Source organism: Siphateles boraxobius, unplaced genomic scaffold, assembly GCF_051911475.1.
Source record: "Siphateles boraxobius isolate OS27281-9 unplaced genomic scaffold, OSU_SipBor_1 135, whole genome shotgun sequence".
In the NCBI taxonomy this organism is placed as follows: domain Eukaryota; kingdom Metazoa; phylum Chordata; class Actinopteri; order Cypriniformes; family Leuciscidae; genus Siphateles; species Siphateles boraxobius.
In genome coordinates, this window is record NW_027508739.1 from 260594 (window position 1) to 281013 (window position 20420).

General features: G+C 35.9%; 1 protein-coding gene across 2 annotated transcripts in view; it reads right to left on the reverse strand.

Moving 5' to 3' along the window:
- gli2b (GLI family zinc finger 2b) overlaps positions 1 to 20420 on the reverse strand; it is a 97965-nt gene that overhangs the window by 67279 nt on the left and 10266 nt on the right. For both annotated transcript variants that reach the window (XM_077229800.1, XM_077229802.1), the window contains exon 2: positions 13515 to 13637. In XM_077229800.1, coding sequence (XP_077085915.1) covers positions 13515 to 13626 — 112 coding nt within the window. In that variant the 5' untranslated portion in view covers positions 13627 to 13637. The remainder of the gene's footprint in view (positions 1 to 13514; positions 13638 to 20420) is intronic.

Below are 20420 nucleotides of genomic sequence, written 5' to 3' on the forward strand. Positions count from 1 at the left end.
CAGAAAAATGTGTGAATAATTAGTTATTTACTTAATTGATTGACAGCACTAATATAGTATAATTTATATACTTTACATCAAATATTTAAAAAAATATTTTTTATGAAGTTATATAAATATATGAATACTATATATTTATTAAAATAATTTATTAAATTTGAAATTACAATATAAAAATATTTACATCAAATATTTTAAAAACAATATTTATTATTTAGTTATATATGAATAATATATATATATATATATATATATATATATATATATTAAAATAATTTATTAAATTTGAAATTACAATATAAAAATATTTAATGTTAGGTGCAATTACTCACAAATAATTAGACAAATGTATATAGTATAATATATATATATATATATATACTTATAATAATATAATAATACACATATATATATACTTTACATAAAATATTTAAAAATATATAAATTTTTTAATGAATGCATTCATCAGTGCACATTCCTTTTTTTCTAAAGACAAAAATGTTCATGCAATCATGATTTCAATGCATAATTTCTGATTCATATTTATTTTATTCACCTCCTTCGATTTGTGAACAAACACATAATGAGACATCCATTCGTGTCCGCTGCTTGTGGAGCCACGTTTAGCAGGCGTTTCTTTACTAATATCTGAAGATGTCATTACATTAATTATCTCCACTCATTAACACAGGCGTCAGCATCTAAGAAAGACACCGTCCCGACATGCAGAAACCACAAAACTCATCCAGGCCCACGTCACGCCGGAGGAATGCTCCTCTCACAGCTTTATACTCTAGGATGCTTCAGCTCCGTTTGCGTTTCCTAAAGGACAGATTATAGAGCTGAATCCTGGCAGCGTTTCTAAAGTCACCCGAGGCCACACAGAAGAGCCTAACCTGAACTAACACCAGGAGAGTGAGCCGTGAGACATCAATCTGACGAGATGACAGGCTAATAACACGCAGGTAAATCTGAGCAACACGCCAAACACCTGCAGGCTCTTCATGAAGACAGAACTGATATCATACAGCTGCCATGAGATGTTTCTCGTCACAGATCACCGGATTTAAAGGAGATCTTCCATTCGCCGTTCTCTAGAGATTAAAACGATCTGTTAAAAACATACCCTTTTTTCTTTAGCATATTGATCTCTATTCTTAGCTTGGTTTTACTATTTGATACTTTTTTGACACTCCTGTTTCCCATTCTATATTTGAGTTAGGGCCGCACGAAATTGAAGAAAATTGCGATATGCGATAACTCATTAGATAATGCGATAGTGTGTAAAATAAACTTAAATAATCTTTCAAATAAATTCAAAATTATATAACCTACATACGTGTTTCACATTCTTTTTGTGACAAGAAAACATCCCTATAACTTCTGAAAGTGAACAGTGTTTTACTGTAGCATAAGATCAGCGTAAACCACAGGGTTCAGGTTATCCTAGGATTATTAAACAACAGAAACTGAATAATCAAATGTAAAAATAAAACACTGCTTAGTTTTAACTGTATAAATTAAATATATACTGATTCTTATTAAAGCTAGAAAAGTTATTTAGTCAAGTGCAGCGAGTGATTTTCTCTATGTCTTTTGTTGCAAGCTGTTGCGATATGCATATCGCGATACTGTATATACATTTGCGATATTTCGCTAATTTCGATATATTGTGCAGCCCTAATTTGAGTCTGATACAGCTTTGCCACTTCTATTTTACTATTTTATATTTGAGTCTGATGTTTTGCTACTCCTGTTTTAAGGTTAATCACAGCTTTGCTGCTTTTATTTGTGTTTTATGTGTTGTTATGCAGGTTTTATTTTCTTATATGGTTGTTCTGTAAAGCACTTTGGTCAGCCTAGTGGCCTTTGTAAATGTGCAATATATTTTAAATATACCTTAAATTATATGTTTATCTCTGTAAAGCTGCTTTGAAACAATCTACATTGTTAAAAGCGCTATATAAATGAGGATGACTTGACTTGACTATAAATAGAATGAACTTGAACTTGAAATGTTAGTCAAGCCTGAAACTTTCTCAGACGTTTCTCCTAAAATACTACTTGAGGAGACATAGACACAATAGTCTTAAAGGTATAGAGCTATAAAATGAATGTGGAGAGCAGTTCAATTCATTTGGTGAGAAATATTTGAGATCATATTCAGACTTTTAATGGCAGACTCTGGATTTTGCATGGTTTGAGATCTTATCTGAAACTCTGAAGGAAACACACATGAGATTTCTGGGGTCTTTTTCTCAAGAGGAACAGATGAGAAGCAAGAGACTTCAACAAAATGGCCTATTTATCTCTCTGCTGTCTAAACAATTAAGAAATAAACATATGTTTACTACATCAAACTAATTGAAATATAATTAATATAATATAATATAGTAAATCAAGTTGAACTAAATTAAATTGAGAAATGTTGCTTTAGCAACTAACTCATGTTAATTATATTTAAGTAACAATTATTTTTAATGGTTTTAGTCTTAGTGCAAGTGCCGCCTCCATTTTTAAATAAAAAAATTAATAAATCTGGAAATAAATTAATGCAGGAATAAATAAATATAAAAATAAATGAACGCTTAAATAAATATAAAAATAAATAAAACTATAAATAAATATATAATTAAATTTAAAATAAATAAAATAATAAATAATCGTTAAAAAGAAAATGAATAAATGTAAAAAATAATAGAGAAAATGATAAATAAAGGAAAGGGATAATACAAAGATTAATTCAGGATTACATTTTAATAAAGAAAAATCATATTTGTTTTATCAAGTAATTTATTCCTTTATTTATTTTCCTATTATTACATTTGGTAACACTTTATTTTACAGTGTTCTTGTTACATATGTTACATGTAATTACCATAGTAATAACAGTAAATGATGCATAATTACATGCAATTAACCCTCGATCAAATCCTAATCCTACCCTAACCCTATAGTGAGTACATGTAGTTACTTAATGTTACTCAGTACTTAATTATATAATTACACTGTAACAATGACACCTTAAAATAAAGTGTTACCTTACATTTTATTTATTTAGCTATATATTTATTTATTTTTTAAATGTCTACAGATTTGGTCCTCAATGTGGTCTAATGAATATTTTTACCATGTTAAATGGTAATTTAGTAATGAGTAATGATGTAATTGAGTAATGATGCTGAAAATTTAGCTTTGATCACAGGAATATATATTAGATTTTAAACTATATTACGTAAAAATAGAAAACATTAATGAATTGCAATAATACTTCGCAATCTTTACGTTTTTTTTATCAAAAATATGCAGCACTGATGAGTTGGGTTAGAATTTGCAATATTTTGCGTCGCACAGAAACGGGCCTGTAAACAATGTCACGGCAAAATGTTTGGGAATACAGGAGATGAAGGACTGGAGATCTTCAGGGATGCTCCGTAAATCCCATCAAATCCCAGAGGTGGAGGCGTCTCCGAGGAGAGCAGCGCATTTACAGTTGGGAAAACAAGCCAGAGAGGGATAAATAGCTCCGTGCTGCGAACATCGAAATCCCTCTCCAACACTTGTAAATGCAGGAATTGGGCCTGTTGTTTTTGGGCAACTCTTGTCTGGGTGATATTGATGTTTCCAGACGTCTCCCGAAAGCTCACAATCGCTCCGACCGAAGCCTTTGATGCATGAATCCACCGTTCCAACGCAACAAAGAATATCAGATACACTTAATTGCAGTGTTTCATTGAGCACATCTGTTTTTTGCTCGCATCTTTCTTCATTCTTGGCTGTGTCGCATTATTATAACGCAGCCAAACCCTGTGAGGTCATAATAACATCACGCCATCCCTAAACAACATGTGTTCGATGGAAAGTGTGTGAAAACTCTTCAATGTCTCCGCCGTTTTAATTATTTCAGTGGATAAAAACGTGGCATGCTCTCTGATATATAATGTATAAAACCCTTGCGGTTTAATTGCAGTGTTTGATATAAGGCTCGACTTTTTCCTCTTTTTCTTTCTTGTGATTTCTGGGCTCGCCCGAGTCTCTTTTAATGACTGAAACAACCTCTTTCTTTCTCGCTAAAGAAAAAGAGGGGGGAAAAAAGAAGCCCTTGTGTATCTGAAGTTGATTTTTATCCGGCAATCAGTACGGCCCTCTATAAATAGACTCCGAAATGTGCGGGCGAGTGGCTTGGAGTGTGTATATCTAATCTTTCTCTCTTTCTAGGCCCCAAATGAAATCTCAGATTAAAGAGATGAGAAACGCACAAAGCCATCAAGCTAAATGTTTACAAAATGTATGTAACCTGCAGAGCCATTACTGCCGCGCACAAAACTGCTTCCATGTGGGCAAAAAATGGAAATAATTGGCATCTTTGTTACAGCGGCGGCGCTCTCATTACGGGCATATGGTGCTGTTCATGAGGCGAGGAAAAAAACTGCGTTTATTCTGGATTAACTCTAATGGCCACTAATGTACACTTCCAAAAAACAACAACATGGTAATACTGTGGTTTACATGGTGATATCCATGGTACTTTTTGTTAGGAAAATGTGCACAGCGATTACAAGTTGGGAACAAGTACAGGACACAAACAAAACCCTGAAACATCACATGAGTGACACTGATGTGTGTGATTTAGAATTACATTTTAATGCATTTTAAATGCCATTTTCCTGAATTTAAATCAGAATCAGTCACTGAAAATTGTAATTTTTAGGTAGAAAAGAAAAGTTTGTCAAGACGATGGATGGAAAGATAGAACGATAGATAGAACGATAGATAGATAGATAGATAGATAGATAGATAGATAGATAGATAGATAGATAGATAGATATAACGATACATAGAACAGTAGATAGATAGTTGGATAGAACGATAGAACAATAGATAGATAGATAGATGGATGGATGGATGAATGGATGGATGAATGGATGGATGGATGGATGGATAGATGGATGGATGGATGGATGGATGGATAGATAGATAGATAGATCGTTTATCAAGGTTGGAAGTACAGTACATTTCATTTCCCAGAATGCATTGCATGAGGCATGTTTCTTTGAATTGTAATTCTAAAATATTTGTAATTGTAATTCTGTTCCTGTCACTCCAGTTAATATCTGAATTTAACTTCCGGTGTATCAATTCACTCACTGAAGCTCGCGTGAAAATGACTCTTCAGTTAAACTCCAAACACTTCAGCAGAAAATAGAATTAAATCTGCTTTAAAAGCCGTTTCAAACCTACAGCAGTTTCTGCTTTCTGCATAAAAACACAGTAAAGCTGCACACGATCTTGAAGGAAGAGAGAAAGAAAGGTATAGAGAGAGAGAGAGAGCGAGAGAGAGCGAGAGAGAGAGAGAGAGACAGAGACAGAGAGACAGAGACAGAGAGAGATAGAGCGAGAGACAGAGACAGAGAGATAGAGCGAGAGACAGAGAGAGAGAGAGAGAGAGAGAGAGAGAGAGATAGAGCGAGAGAGAGAGAGAGAGAGAGAGCGAGAGAGAGTGATAGAGCGCGAGAGAGAGAGAGAGAGAGATAGAGCGAGAGAGAGAGCGAGAGAGAGACAGAGCGAGAGAGAGTGATAGAGCGCGAGAGAGAGAGAGATAGAGCGAGAGACAGAGAGAGAGAGAGAGAGAGCGAGAGAGATAGAGCGAGAGAGAGAGACAGAGGAGAGAGAGAGAGAGAGAGAGAGAGAGAGACAGTGAGACAGAGAGAGTGAGAGAGAGAGAGACAGAGAGAGAGAGAGAGAGAGCGAGAGAGATAGAGCGAGAGAGAGAGACAGAGGAGAGAGAGAGAGAGAGACACAGAGAGAGAGAGAGAGAGAGAGAGAGAGAGAGCGAGAGAGATAGAGCGAGAGAGAGAGACAGAGGAGAGAGAGAGAGAGACACAGAGAGAGAGAGAGACACAGAGAGAGAGAGAGAGACAGAGAGAGAGAGAGAGAGAGAGAGAGAGAGAGAGAGAGAGAGAGAGAGAGAGAGAGAGAGAGAAAGAGAGCGAGAGAGATAGAGCGAGAGAGAGAGACAGAGGAGAGAGAGAGAGAGAGAGAGAGACCCAGAGAGAGAGAGAGAGAGAGAGAGAGAGAGAGAGAGAGAGAGAGAGAGAGAGAGAGAGAGAGAGAGAGAGAGAGCCTCCATAGGCCTGTAAAGCCGTCCTGTGAGAGACTCATTTAGAATGAACGAGAGAAGGAAGGAAAGAAAGTAAGAAAATCCCCTTCTCGGGAAGATTAGTGGACGGTGGACGAGGAGCCGTTTCGGACACATTTTTCTCTGCCAGCGCTCTGACCCCTGGGGTTACGGTGAGACCGTCAATTATTCACTGTCGCCGCAAACACTTCATCCCGTTGATAAAGGAAACTGTCCTTATCGTAACCGGCCTCTCTTAAAAAACTATTTACACGACCATCCATCCAGCCCTCGTTCTCTTATAAAACCAGCTGCTTTTGAATAATGCAGCCATGCCTCAACATAAAATGCGATGTGGGATGCGTGAAGAGCGTGATTTCAGATAAGGCATGTTTTTAAATGGTTATATTAATCAAAAAGATGCCATTTTAAGAAGATGAACTACACTGGAAAAAGGAACTGGTGTAGAAACCATTTTCTCTGGTAAATTTGACGAAGAATTTCACATTGAATTAACAAGAAAAAAATGGAATCTTTGTTTTATTTGCATCTTCGAAAAATCATTTTTGACAGTGTATACAAAACCTCAATGAGCAATGTTTGCATGCACAAAAATATGCGTTTAAGCATACTGTATTTGCGTTTGACCCCGTATTGTTTGCGAGCGTGTGTGTGTGGCGGCTGTAAAGATGTTAAGCATCCTGGCTGCCGGTTCCCTCAGGACTGACCCGACTCAGCAAAAAACACGGCAGCGGCGCTTAGCGTGGCCATCAATCACCTTACAACACGACAAACTCACTTTCACCATGATGTATGTCGTGAGTCACCGATTCCAGTTAATCAAGTCATTACCCACAGGCCTCAGAGAAACCTCAGCTGCTCCGCTCTACAGCCAGAGATACACGCACAAACAGTGGGTTTTTTTATTCTACATATAGCGTAATATTTTGCACCAAACTTTGCAATCTCACTCCTGCAAAAAGAATAATTGCACTATTAAATAAATGAATAATACCAGAGAAATCTGCAATTCAGATGAATACAAAACACTGGAAAAGCTGCTCCTTATTGCCATTTTTCAAAATGCATGCATGCATGCTTCATTTGAATGCATTAACAAAAGGCAACATGCTGCGGTATGCAAAGCGCATTCAGACTCCACAGTTTGCCAAGGTCGTCATGCACAAGTTTAAATGCTGTGAGAATAAGTGCAATGACAATATATAGCAGCAGTGACCAACATTTTGTAATGGTAACACTTTATTTTACAGTATCCTTGTTACATATGTTACATACCACAGTAAATTTACATGCAACTAACCCTCAACCAAATCCTAATGCGACCCTAACCCTTAATAATTGCTTAATATTACTCAGTACTTAAATATATAATTTCTCTGTAACAATGACACCTTAAAAAAAAGTGTAACCAAAATTAGTTTATGCACTGTGAACAAACCGTAACAATGAATACACTGCTGTAAAAATCTACATTGCTTATTGTTAGTTAATGTTAGCTAATGCATTAACTAATGCTTATTGTGAAGCTTTCCCTCAAATCCTGAATGTATCTGTAACCCCCACACAACAGAGGCGCACAGACACCTGGTCGCAATCGCATTATAATTGAATACATGCATTGTTTTCCCTTTTAAATCAGGTGATTCGCGCTCGGGGTTCATAATACACGGTCACATTTCCATAGAGGTCTGTGAGAGCGGGCCCCGGGCCCCTAACATAAAACAAATGACCAGCGCTCGTGATAAATGGTTCTATTAGCAATCCAGATTGTTAAACTCAGATATAACGCAGCCGAGGGGAGCGGCGGCCCATTTATTTTCCCCTCCTCACACAAATAGCTTGTTTTTTTATGTGTAAATAACATATTAAAAGTCTGCATTAGCCATGTTCTCTGATAGAGAGGAAACTGTTGTGGATAAATAACGGCGGACAGGGGTATAAAACCGAGAGCGCTTTAATAGCGGCGTCTTCGCGGTGGGCATGACTTAGGTGACAACAGCACCGCGGCCTGTTGTAAACTCCACATTGACCGTAAAGCCGCCAAACGGGGCCGTATATTAAAAGCGTTCGTCGCCGGGCTCAAGGGAATGTGATCCCGGGTTCAAGGACCTCGTCTCGCGGGCCCCGTGCTGCATATTCACTTATCAGAGTCTGCGGGCCGGGATAATAAACCGGATTAAAGTGATAAGTAATTGCTCTGTCGCTGAGCGCTAGCAAACAGCTGAGGCTCTTTCCTGAACGCGCGCGACGGGACGGCTATTAAACTGCCGTGCGTTTATTTGGAGCTCAGACCGTAATTCTAAACCAGAGCTTGATGAAAAGACCAGTCTATACATTCTGACTTGCTGGTTTGGTGCTGATCTACCACTCAAAACACCGGCCTTTCTGCTGCATATGGTTCAGGAAGTCATTACCGGTTAAGCTTGTTATCATTTTCTCTCTATAATACAAAATATATTTTGAGCAACACTGGGGTACAAACAACATTACATGGGAAAAAATAAAACATTGAGACAAATATTTGTGTGACTGTGTGTGTGTGTGTGTGTGGGTGTGTTTCGCCGAAGAAAAGTAAGTCATAAATGTTAAGAATGACGAAAAAACATTTGCGTTCGCTCGCTAAATGTTTGCGTTACCCCGAAAAACTTCGCGTTTGCTCATAAAACCTTTGCGCTCACTCGCAAAAAACTTTGTTCGCTCGCAAAACTTTTCTGTTCTTTGAACGCAAAATTTCCTGGGGACACAAAAGCATTGCCAAATAATTTTTCCTTCCATCTAATTTTTTGTTCTTCACCATGTCCCTTTAGAGGCTCCATATTGTAAAGCAATGAAAGAAAATACATATTCGTGTAGTTCTTGGCGAACAATTAGCATGAAGTGTTAAGTCTGGCCACTGGGGGCGCATTGACGTTTTTCTTGTCGCCATAGAGAGTAAAAAATTTAATAAAAAAGATACTATGAAAATTTTCAAAGGATGTTCAAAAAAATATTTTTGAAGCTCTCAGACGTTCTGATCTGGTATTAGTGGTGGTTGTGGTGACATTTTTATTAAAAATTTTAGTAAGTATACATCATTTTTAGTAGTTTTTTATTTATTTCTACATAGCTTTATTTTTTAGTTGGTAGTTGCCAAACTAACATTTATAAATTTTTTTGTTTTAATTTTTCATCTCATATTTATATTTTATTTTATCTCTATTTCAATTACTAAAGACTAATTTTAATAAGTTTTAGTTAATAATACCAACACTGACTAAGCTGCAAAAATATTTTAAAAATAATTTTAATTGTGTCTAAATCTAAATTTGGCATTTGTAGGATTAAATTTTAGCAGGGTCTCCTCTACAGTTTCAAATAAGCGAAAATATTTATTCTGCGTATGAATTATTTAAATGAGGAATATTGTGACGTGTTCACTCTAAGAAGAAAACTCAAGACTACAATGGAGGCGTTTAAGGTTTTTCATGCTCAAACAGCAACATTACACACTAAAGAAAGCATAGGGCTTCTTTAAATGTAGTTTTTGAAGCTCTCAGACATTGTGATCTGTGATTTGCCGTGATCGTGTTTTCAGCTCAAATCAAAACTACCTGTTACTACCTTCCTCAATATTCATTCACAACACCAGAAATAAACATTGTTCACATTGCCATCACAAATGTCCTAATTTCATGCCCTTCTTTGATTCACAATTAATGACCATTTTCAATAATGGCAGGCCACCAAAGTCTTTCATTAATCAGCAACAAAAATCACCATTTCAAAGGTGGCGCTCTACCAACATCTCAGAAGTTCACCACTGCCACTGCCTTTTTAACTAATTCATAACACTTATACTCTGGAGGTAAGAACAAGCTCTTTCGGCCTCATTACAGACAACTTTTATCGCTCGTCTACAGACATGTTTTAAACACGCTCGCTCTCTTCTACTACCGTACTCTTATCTCTCTGGACAAACTTTGTTGACCCCAGATACTGAGCTTGTGAAAGTTTGCGAGTGTGAAAAGACTATAACACCATCTTTCAGTACCATGGTATATAATCATGAAAGTATTAAAAGAGAATCTCAGTTTGTTCTCTTATACAGAAACGAGACGAAACTGAAGTGTATTTGAAGACCCCATGACATGGCTTGACAGTAAAGAAAAAGTTGAGGCCAGTGTTAATTTTTAGTATTTTTTAATATTCTGTTCTAACTTGTCTCCTCTAGAGTTTCAAAAGAAATCTCAATAAATATGCGTAAAGGTGCTTAGAAATGCCAATATGTGCTCAAATGTATCGTATATTTCTTAAACATCCATTTATTTGATCATAGTTTGATCAAATATACCTGACAAATGGTTCAAGTGACCCAATTCAGAATTTTCCCAACGTATGTGGCACAGATCGGATGTGACCCATCCGGGAAAACAGCATCTGGATTCTGATATTCTCAGATCGGTTTCGAGCCTCATTTACAGTGGAAATAAATCTGATTTGAATCGGATCGGTGCGTTTGTGTCTGCCATGTAAGCGGACAGATTGGATAATCCCGAGTCATACGACATGGAAAAAGCGACGGTGGCGTATGACGTCATCTCAGGTGGACACAAACCGCGATCACGTGACTCTTTTCAATGGCGCAATATACACTCAAATAATGCTGGGTCGTTTTAACATATTTTTGGGTCAAATATGGACAAACCCAAACGTTGGGTTAAAAATCTAATTTGACCCAAAGTTGGGTTGAAACAACCCAGCATTTTTTAGAGTGAGGACCAAGACAAAACCCAATGCTTTGCTTAGAGCCCGAGCCCGACCCCGACCCGTGTCCAAAAGCTCATCAAAATTATCAGCCCGAGTCTAAGCCCGTTTTTGTTTATTTTTTATTTTATTTTTTTCATTACACAGCGACAGCCTGCCCTATTTGCAGCCATTAAAATAGGTCAGTTTTTTTAGTTATGTTTCTTATCATTTATTTATTAAGTTAATTTAGACAAATGTTTGGAGCATTTTTTTTTTAAATGACGACCAAGCAGCCGAGCCGACAGCGAGTAAAACATGTTTGATCAATTTAGGCTCTCAAATCAACGCTAATACTTTACTTGGCTACAATAAAATCCATAGATATAAAACACTTCAAGCATATCCCACAGACAGTTAGTTTAATAAATGTTGATTTATTAAACCACAGCGAGTAAAACAACATTTTTTGAAATACTACTGAGGCAGGCTCAGGCTGCTCGCAACAGCGCTCGCAAACGAAATGAGCAATAGCCTACAATCTAAAGAAATTAAATTAAATTAATTAAAAACAAACTTGCAGGTTATCTTCCCTCAAAAGTGCACCACAGAACATGGACATTCTTTTTTCCAGTAGTTTCCAACAGTTAAACGAAAATAAAGTCCAATCAAATGAAAAACATCAGTAGTTTCCAACAGTTAAATGAAAATAAAGTCCAATCAAACGAAAAGTTAGAACAGTCTCTTACAGAGCATCGTGGATACAGTATATCTCTCTTAATATTCTCCATTGCACATGAGGTGAATCGTGGGTCGCGCTGACAAGAAAACTTCTGTGTGTGTGCGTGAGACTGTCACGTCAGTCAGTGTAATTATAAGATAAAACAGGTTATGAAATGTCTATTTATGTTTGTTTGTCTATCGCCGACGTCAACTTCTCATATTTTCTTTTAATTAATGTCTAAAACTATAAAAAGGGTAACCCAAAAAAGGCCCGAGGCCCGGCTCGCATGTGAACTATGATGTGAAAATTGGCCCGAAGACTTTGGGGCGTAAATAAGTCGGGGCCCGTCGGGCTCGGGCTGAAATGCAGGGCTCTAGCTTTACTGACCTGTAAAGATGGTGCGGAAGGCAAAAGCTTCTATTATCATTGCAAAATCGCACTGTATTTACTTCCTTTTCAGCCTAAGCTTTTCCGGGTCAGTATGTGTGTTTCGCCAAGTGTATAGTGTAAATGCAGATATCCGATATGGATCACTTTTGATCAAGCTGGTCATCAAAAAATCTGATATAGTCAACAAATCATGATCGGGCATCAAAACCTGCAGTGGAAATGAAACCAAAGAGCAATAATATTTCCATCTGATACCATCAATGGTCCATCTTAGTTCAATCAAACAAAGTTAGAGCTAAGACGGATGATCTCAAATTCTACTTTCACTTAAATCTCCCTGCAGTTAAAAATGAATCATATTAATCATGTACCAGTGAAAATCACACTCTATAAATTATGCCATTCAACTGTCTTGTTGCCACTGTGTGGCCTATTTTCCCCTTCCTTTCTTCAACAAATCATGGATTTTCTTTTCTTTACAATGGCAGGCCACCAAATTCCTTCATCAATCTGTGAAAAAAACCCACACGAAAAAAAATCACACGAGGTATTACCATTTCAAAGGTGGCTCTCTGAAGGAGCGTGTCGTCCGCGGCTGCCATTTTAACTAATTCATAACACTTATACTCTGGAGGTAAGAACAAGGTCTTTCGGCCTCATTATTCACCGCTTTTATCGGCCTGCTAAAGACATGTTTTAAACATGCTCGCTCTCTTTCTATCTGTCCATCCGTGCGTGTGTGTAACTTTTGATTAATCTCAGAGCAAACAGAGCACTAAAAAGCCCTGTAGAATAGATGCTCGTTCGGCCAATCAGCCGTGATTACGTGGCAACGACTCGTGTAAGACTCGTGCACGCGCCGGTCACTTGGTATTAATGAAGGCCGCTGGTGGAACGTGATATTAGGATTCATATCAGGCCTGATGGAGGCTCACCTTTGACTCTCCGGGGGCTTTTGGCTTCAGCTTATCAGGGACGACCGGCACCGTGAGCGCCACATTTTATCTTTAAAATGTATATTTCATGGGCATATTCTTTTCCTCAGCCCTACTGGAGTCTTTAAGCTCTTGACTGGTGTGATAAATAACCTGAGAAAGACTCGCTTTTGCTGCGAAATATCATGTCTCATATTAAACCTCATGCAAAAGCAAAAAATAACGTGCAACTCTATTGCACATAATAAAGTCAGCTCCATCAATTGGCATTTTTTAGTCTTATTTAAAAACATATTTATTTTCTTTAGCTTTTGAATAAGTTTTGTTGTATGATTTTAATGTCATCAATTTTGTGAAGCACTTTGGAGCAACGTCTGTTGTTTGAAAATGTGCTATATAAAAAAAAGTTGCTTGCTCTTAAATCTCATTTGCGTCACAAACATGATGCGGTGCAATCGGTCATGTGATATGCAAAAACAAATGGTGCAAAATCAGAACATGTGCATGTATGAATGAGAAAACGATCCCGGTTAGATGACTTGGAAGTTCGCAGGGAGTGAATTGGAGTCGGAGTAGTTTTGGGAAGGACCGGACGGGTTCGTACCTCTGGCCTGGGATGATGGCGAAGGTTTTTTGGGCATCTCACTGAAGCCGTTTCCATCCAGAGACGTCTTACAGGCCTTCTTCTCTGCGGCGCTGGGCACACTGGCCTCCATTCTGAAGTGTTCTATGACAGAGAGACCAAATATACATGTATACAAGATGTATTATGTGTTGCAGAGCAAACAAATAACTAATAAGAATAAGAAAAAAAATAAGAAAATATTAAAAATGAATAAGAAAAATAAAACATATATATATATATATATATATATATATATAAATTAAATAATATAAAAAATATATATAAAATTATATATAAAAATATGTAAAAAATTTAATATCAAATAATACGAAAGAATATTAATATATATAAAAATGTGAAAATTAAATGAAATAATAAAATGTGAAAATATATATAAAAAAATATTACATTTATTTTTTTTAAATAAAATAAGAAAAAGTAAATAAGAATATATAAAAAATTAAAAATAAAACACATACATACATACACACATATAAATGCATATATATATTTTATTTTTAAATGAAATAAAACAACACATTTAAAAATATTAAAAAATATATAAAATTTATAATATATATCTATAAATGAAATAAAACAAAACATTTAAAAAAATATAAAAAATATTTAAAATATCAAATAATAAGGATGGCGGAATCCTTTGATCACTGGATTTCGCAATGATTCGCTGATTTTTTTTTCTTTTTCATTCTTATGAATTTGTTGTATGCACTTGTTTTATGCACCATTGTATAGGCCTGTATGCATGCTTGGGCTATTTTTGGAGAAAATAAAAACAAAAATGTTAACAATACAATAAACTATAACAGTCAGCTATAAGTATGTCAAAATAAGTCCAATATCATACACTCGAGTTGTGCGGGGTGGGGTTAATGAAGCGTCACAATCGTGTTGCATTGTGGTCCGTGGATCTGTCTGAAGTGTACATATGAGTAGACTCGCTCAGTGCTTAGGGAAGCTTGCGAGTGTATGAAGGCGTTTTAACTCAAATCTCCCTGTTTAAATGTCTAAATGCTCTGTCATAAAGTTTATAATGAAGACTTTAAAATAATAGCATCAGGTCACACTTACTAACACATATTCTGATTGGTTGCTTCAAAGAGTCTCACCTTAAATAGTCTGATATCTTTGTAAAAATGCACTTCAGGATGATGCAATCACTGACCTTTAATACTCAGTGTTAGAAGTCAGTTTAAATCAAGTATGAGCAACACTAATAAATAAATCCACGTACAATTGACTTGTGAGTTATGAAACAGGAATCTGTGCGCTACATCATGGCACTTTATGAGTGAGCAGAAGCAGATTTGTTTAGTCACTCAACCGTCTCTTTTCTCTCTTTTTTTAAGGCAAGGTAAGCCGATTAAAGGAGGAACACACTTGTGATCATGGATAGCATCTGTTTCCGCTTTCCTTCGCCAACAGTGATGCCTCCTCTCCGCTGGCACCATCAGTCACTGAAACGTTCAGCACACATTCACGTTCCTGGTTTTCTGCAGTGCATGCATTGACTTAAAAACATCTTGACGTTTATTTTCAGCTGACGTCATCATTCCCTCATATTTTGTAAAGCTACATATTTTACAGGTCCACATATCAGGGCGTATCGCAACTGTCCACGGCCAAAATCAGTCAGGATGACAAAAACGCTCCATAAATCCCATAAGCTATTTATGTGACCCTATATTCACCTTTACATTAATCCTGCACTGAAATAACAGCATCAGTCTTTTCAATCGGCCCTGCTGGACAATCTTGGCTCAAAATGTTCCAAATGTTGGCAGTCCATTAAAAATTATGACGGTATGGCCAAAATCTTACATCATATCACGAGTCATTTTATATTCTATTACGCATATGATTTCTGAAGGATCATGTGACACTGAAGACTGGAGTAATGATGCTGAAAATTCAGCTTTGATCACTGGAATAAATTACAGTTTAAAATATAATCTAATTGAAAAAAGTTATTTTAAATGGTAATAATATTTCACAATATTACTGTTTTTACTGTATTTTTTGACCAGTCTGGCATCAATGCAAAAACAGCTTCAAATTGAGTTCAAAACTAAAGACTGAAATCAGTCAAACTCTTATAATAGACTCATAATAGACTCTAATTGTGATTGGATGAATCATATGTAAAATACACAAACACAAACATGCGCACACACACACACACACGCACACACATGCACACGCACACTCAAACCAAACTCTCTCTCTCTCTCTCAACTATAAACCAACTAAACTGAGCTTTACTTCACATTGTGCCAAACAAATACTCACTAACTTCGTCTTGACTTGTTCGTGACGTGTCCCACTGTGTCATTTCATCATGCCTCGTTCATATGTAAATAATGTAAAGCAGTCCTGGCCACTGGTAGCATGCAAACAATTCTACATTTATCTACATCTATAAACCATCATATCGCTCAGCCCAAGTGTGAAGATGTGTCAAAAACAAAATAAGATGAAAAAATACAATACAAAACAAAAGAAAAAATGAAATCAAATATAAAATTAGATATTAAAATGAAATAAAAAAAATATATATATACAAAATAAAATGTAAAAAATGTAAATATATAAAATAAAATAAATATTTTACCAAAAACAAATAAAAGGTAAAGCCTAAATAAAATATTAAAAATTTAAGAAAAATTAAAGTAAATGTAAAAATATAACCTAGTGTACGTCACGCAGTGTTCTTTCAGTTCTTCATGATGAAGCTGTTATCACACTCAAGAGGTTTCTGAGAACAAGTATTGTGTTTGTCCTTGCAGTTTGACTGAAATAAGAGAAAGACGTGAAGAGCATTGGAGATCTCAGGATGGGTCAGAGTTTGTTCTCGGCCCGGCTCTCAGACACCCCTGTGGAGTCTAGAGCCGCGTGTTCACGGCAGGACCAGTATGACGGGATAATACGGGTGTCAAAGACCAAACAGACAGATGGTCACGCAAACAACAGGCACTCTCGCTGTTCCTGACGGTGTTTTTAATCAGCCACAGTCACGAGACCCAGGAGCACTTCACTCCGGACCCCGGATTATTTACTCAGAAAAGGTACAACGAAAGTGGAATTTTCAATTTTTACTTACTTTCAAGCTCAGAAAAAGAGATTTGAGAGCTATAATTAGTGCATAACAACTTTCATTTCATAATATGAAGTGCACAGGGACTAATTTTATGATCATAGATATAATATTTAATAATTTTTATTACATGCAAACGGAGATTTTCAGCATTTACAATGAATGCCTGAGCTGCGCTTTTCCACACAATAAAAGTGGCTTTCTGATTAATACTGATTAATGATTAGTGATTTATACTGTAGAAGTGTTTTTACTCAACATTTTGAATGTTTTTATGCTCTGTCTGGATGCAAAAAAACAAACAAACAAAAATTCATACAGAAAGGTCCCATTTATTTTGAGAGTTAAAAGTGATTGAATGAAGATATTAAATATATTTATTATATTATTATTGAATAATTGTATAATGATTATTACTACAAATTATATTTAATATTTTAATACATTTCAATAAATCTAAAATATTAAATATAATCAACTATTCATATTTTATGTCAATAATTAAATACTATACTGTATATATATATATATATATATGATTAGGATATAGGATTAAAACACTACCTATTTACACTTTCCATGTGGAAAATGTGAAATATTTCCCTTTACATTCCTGGAAAATACCGGTGAATACATAAGTCATATAGAGTATCAAATTGGCTGCACATTTTGAAATGCACATCAGAAACTACAAACATTAAAATAAAAAATATGTTTTTTAAAGTACGAGAAATGAAAACAGTAAAATGATCCAGGACAGGCAAACGTTGCCAATGACTCAAGAGTTTCTGTTCGGTTTCTCTACAGTCACAACACATAACAACATATTACAGGCCATGAAAGATGTCACTTTTCACTCGCAAAATAAATTCAAACTTATTTTTTGAAAATGAATGTATATTTTTGTGTAAAGGAGCATAAAAGCAAACCCATAAGCTCCATCCGTAAACTCCAGCGCCTGCTGTTCAGTCCAGTCCATGAGGAGCTGCAGCTTTTAAATCACGGCTGGATTTGAAAGTGTGTGACGGACGGCAGTGTGTGTTCTTTACGAGCTGATGGCTGATGGCTCTCTTTGAAGGGCTCTAACAGGTGTGAGGGGCTTTTCTCCGTGAATCTCGGGCAAAGACATTGTGCCATTCAAGACCGGAGACCCCGCGGCATCCGAGAGCTCATTACGACGGATCAGTGGGAAAACACTCCGGCTTTACAGGAACACCTCATTAATTACAGCCAGTGAAATAACAGCATCCTTCACACGACTGAGAACTGACCTGAGATCAGCGCTCTCAACGCCCTGATGTCTGTCTCACACTACACGTGCGGTTAAACGCTTTATTTAGTAGATGATGGGAAGCGAGAAAGACTGGGATCTAAGGAGCATCGCTTTAAATGTTGGTGGGAAAAAGTTAGGTTAAGTTAAACTTAAACTGAAGTCACACTATGAAAGCATTCAATCAATCAAATAAAAACTCTGATTCAGAACGATAGAACTATAGAATGAACGTTAGATAGATAGATAGAAAAATGGATGGATGGATGGATGGATAGAATGATAGAACAATAGAATGAATGTTAGATAGATAGATAGATAGATAGATAGATAGATAGATAGATAGATAGATAGATAGATAGATAAATAGATAGATAGATAGATGGAGGGATAGATGGAGGGATAGATGGATGGATAGAACGATAGATAGAACGATAGATAGATAGATAGAAAAATGGATGGATGGATGGATGGATAGAATGATAGAACAATAGAATGAATGTTAGATAGATAGATAGATAGATAGATAGATAGATAGATAGATAGATAGATAGATAGATAGATAGATAGATAGATAGATAGATAGATAGATAGATAGATAGATAAATAGATAGATAGATAGATGGAGGGATAGATGGAGGGATAGATGGATGGATAGAACGATAGATAGAACGTTAGATAGATAGATAGAAAAATGGATGGATGGATGGATAGAATGATAGAACAATAGAATGAATGTTAGATAGATAGATAGATAGATAGATAGATAGATAGATAGATAGATAGATAGATAGATAGATAGATAGATAGATAGATAGATAGATAGATAGATAGATAGATAGATAGATAGATAGATAGATAGATAAATAGATAGATAGATAGATGGAGGGATAGATGGAGGGATAGATGGATGGATAGAACGATAGATAGAACGATAGATAGATAAATAGATAGAACAATAGATAGAAAGATAGAATGATGGATGGATAAAAACATTGTTAAAACAATAGATAGAAAGATGGATGGATGGATAGAACAATATATAGATAGATAGATAGATAGATAGATAGATAGATAGATAGATAGATAGATAGATAGATAGATAGATAGATAGATAGATAGATAGATAGATAGATAGATAGATAGATAGATAGATAGATAGATAGAGAGAACGATATAGAAAGATAGAATGATCGACAGAACAATGGAAGGATGGATACTCAATAAATACAGATTTTTGCTGTATTTTACTTCTTGCATTAAACTTTTCAGAGCAAATAAATAAACACTGAGATAAATTAAAATTCAATATCATCCATTTCACTCAGCTCTACATCCATCCATCCTACTATTCAAATAAAATAAAGCCTTTAAGAAATGATAATTAGCTATTCTTCTAATGAACAATCGTCATTTACATTTCTAACAAGCTTGTGACGCACAGCAGGAGCAAATAATCCTGATCTCCATTCCTGAGCTATCACTGTCTTGAGGAACACAAACACCATTCATGAGGCCATCAGACACACAATAGAAGCTTTAGGAGAAGATAATTGAGCAGAGCAACAACAACTGAACTTTACATTCCCCCTCAAGACCTCATTGTGCTCAAATCAATGACATGTTGGTTTAAACAGCGGATTCTTCATCTGAGCTGTCAGGAAAAGCACTAGAAGATGAGCTGCAAACAGATATCAAAGCCTGCGAGTGTTTGCAGATCCTCTCGATCTGGACTTTATAGATCGATTATTTGATCTGTTCTGTTTCTCTGAAAGAGGTCGATGTGTCAAACACGTTTCAGATGATGCAGTTGTTCTGCTGTCAGCATCGCAAACACGTGCCCATCGTTCTCTCACTCGTTCACAGGTGGGCAGCTGTTCAGTAAAGCGCCCTAGTGAGGGAACATGTGCCGCAGGTCATTTCCTATGTGAAAACAGACCATAAATCAGGAGGAAGTACAGCTGTTCGTTATCAAGCCAATGCCTCACAGAATCACACGTTTAAACAAGAGGTGAAACAACACGCTTAAACAATTTACTAGTCCTAATTTTAACGGTAAAAGACTGTAAAGCTGCTACGGTAAAAACCTGTTAATTGGTTGTATACAGTGAAAAACTATATCTAATGGGACATTTCATCTAATTTTACAGCAAAATATTGTTAGATGTACAGTTTTAGATACAGTAGATCGATAGACTGATACAATGAATGGATGGATGGACGGGTGATACGAACGAACGATGGATGGATGGATGGATAGATAAATAGAAAGATAGATAGATATATAGAGAGATAGATCTGTTCTTAAAAAGGTAAAAAAGCAGATTTTAGTATTTTGGTATTTTGATATTATTTTGTTTTTGTAATTTTATAATGCCTCACAGAATCACACGTTTAAAGGGTGAAAACCATTTCTGTGAAAACAAGAGGTGAAACAACGCGTTTAAACAATTTACTAGCTCTAATTTTAAAGATAAAAGACTGTAAAGCCGCTACGGTA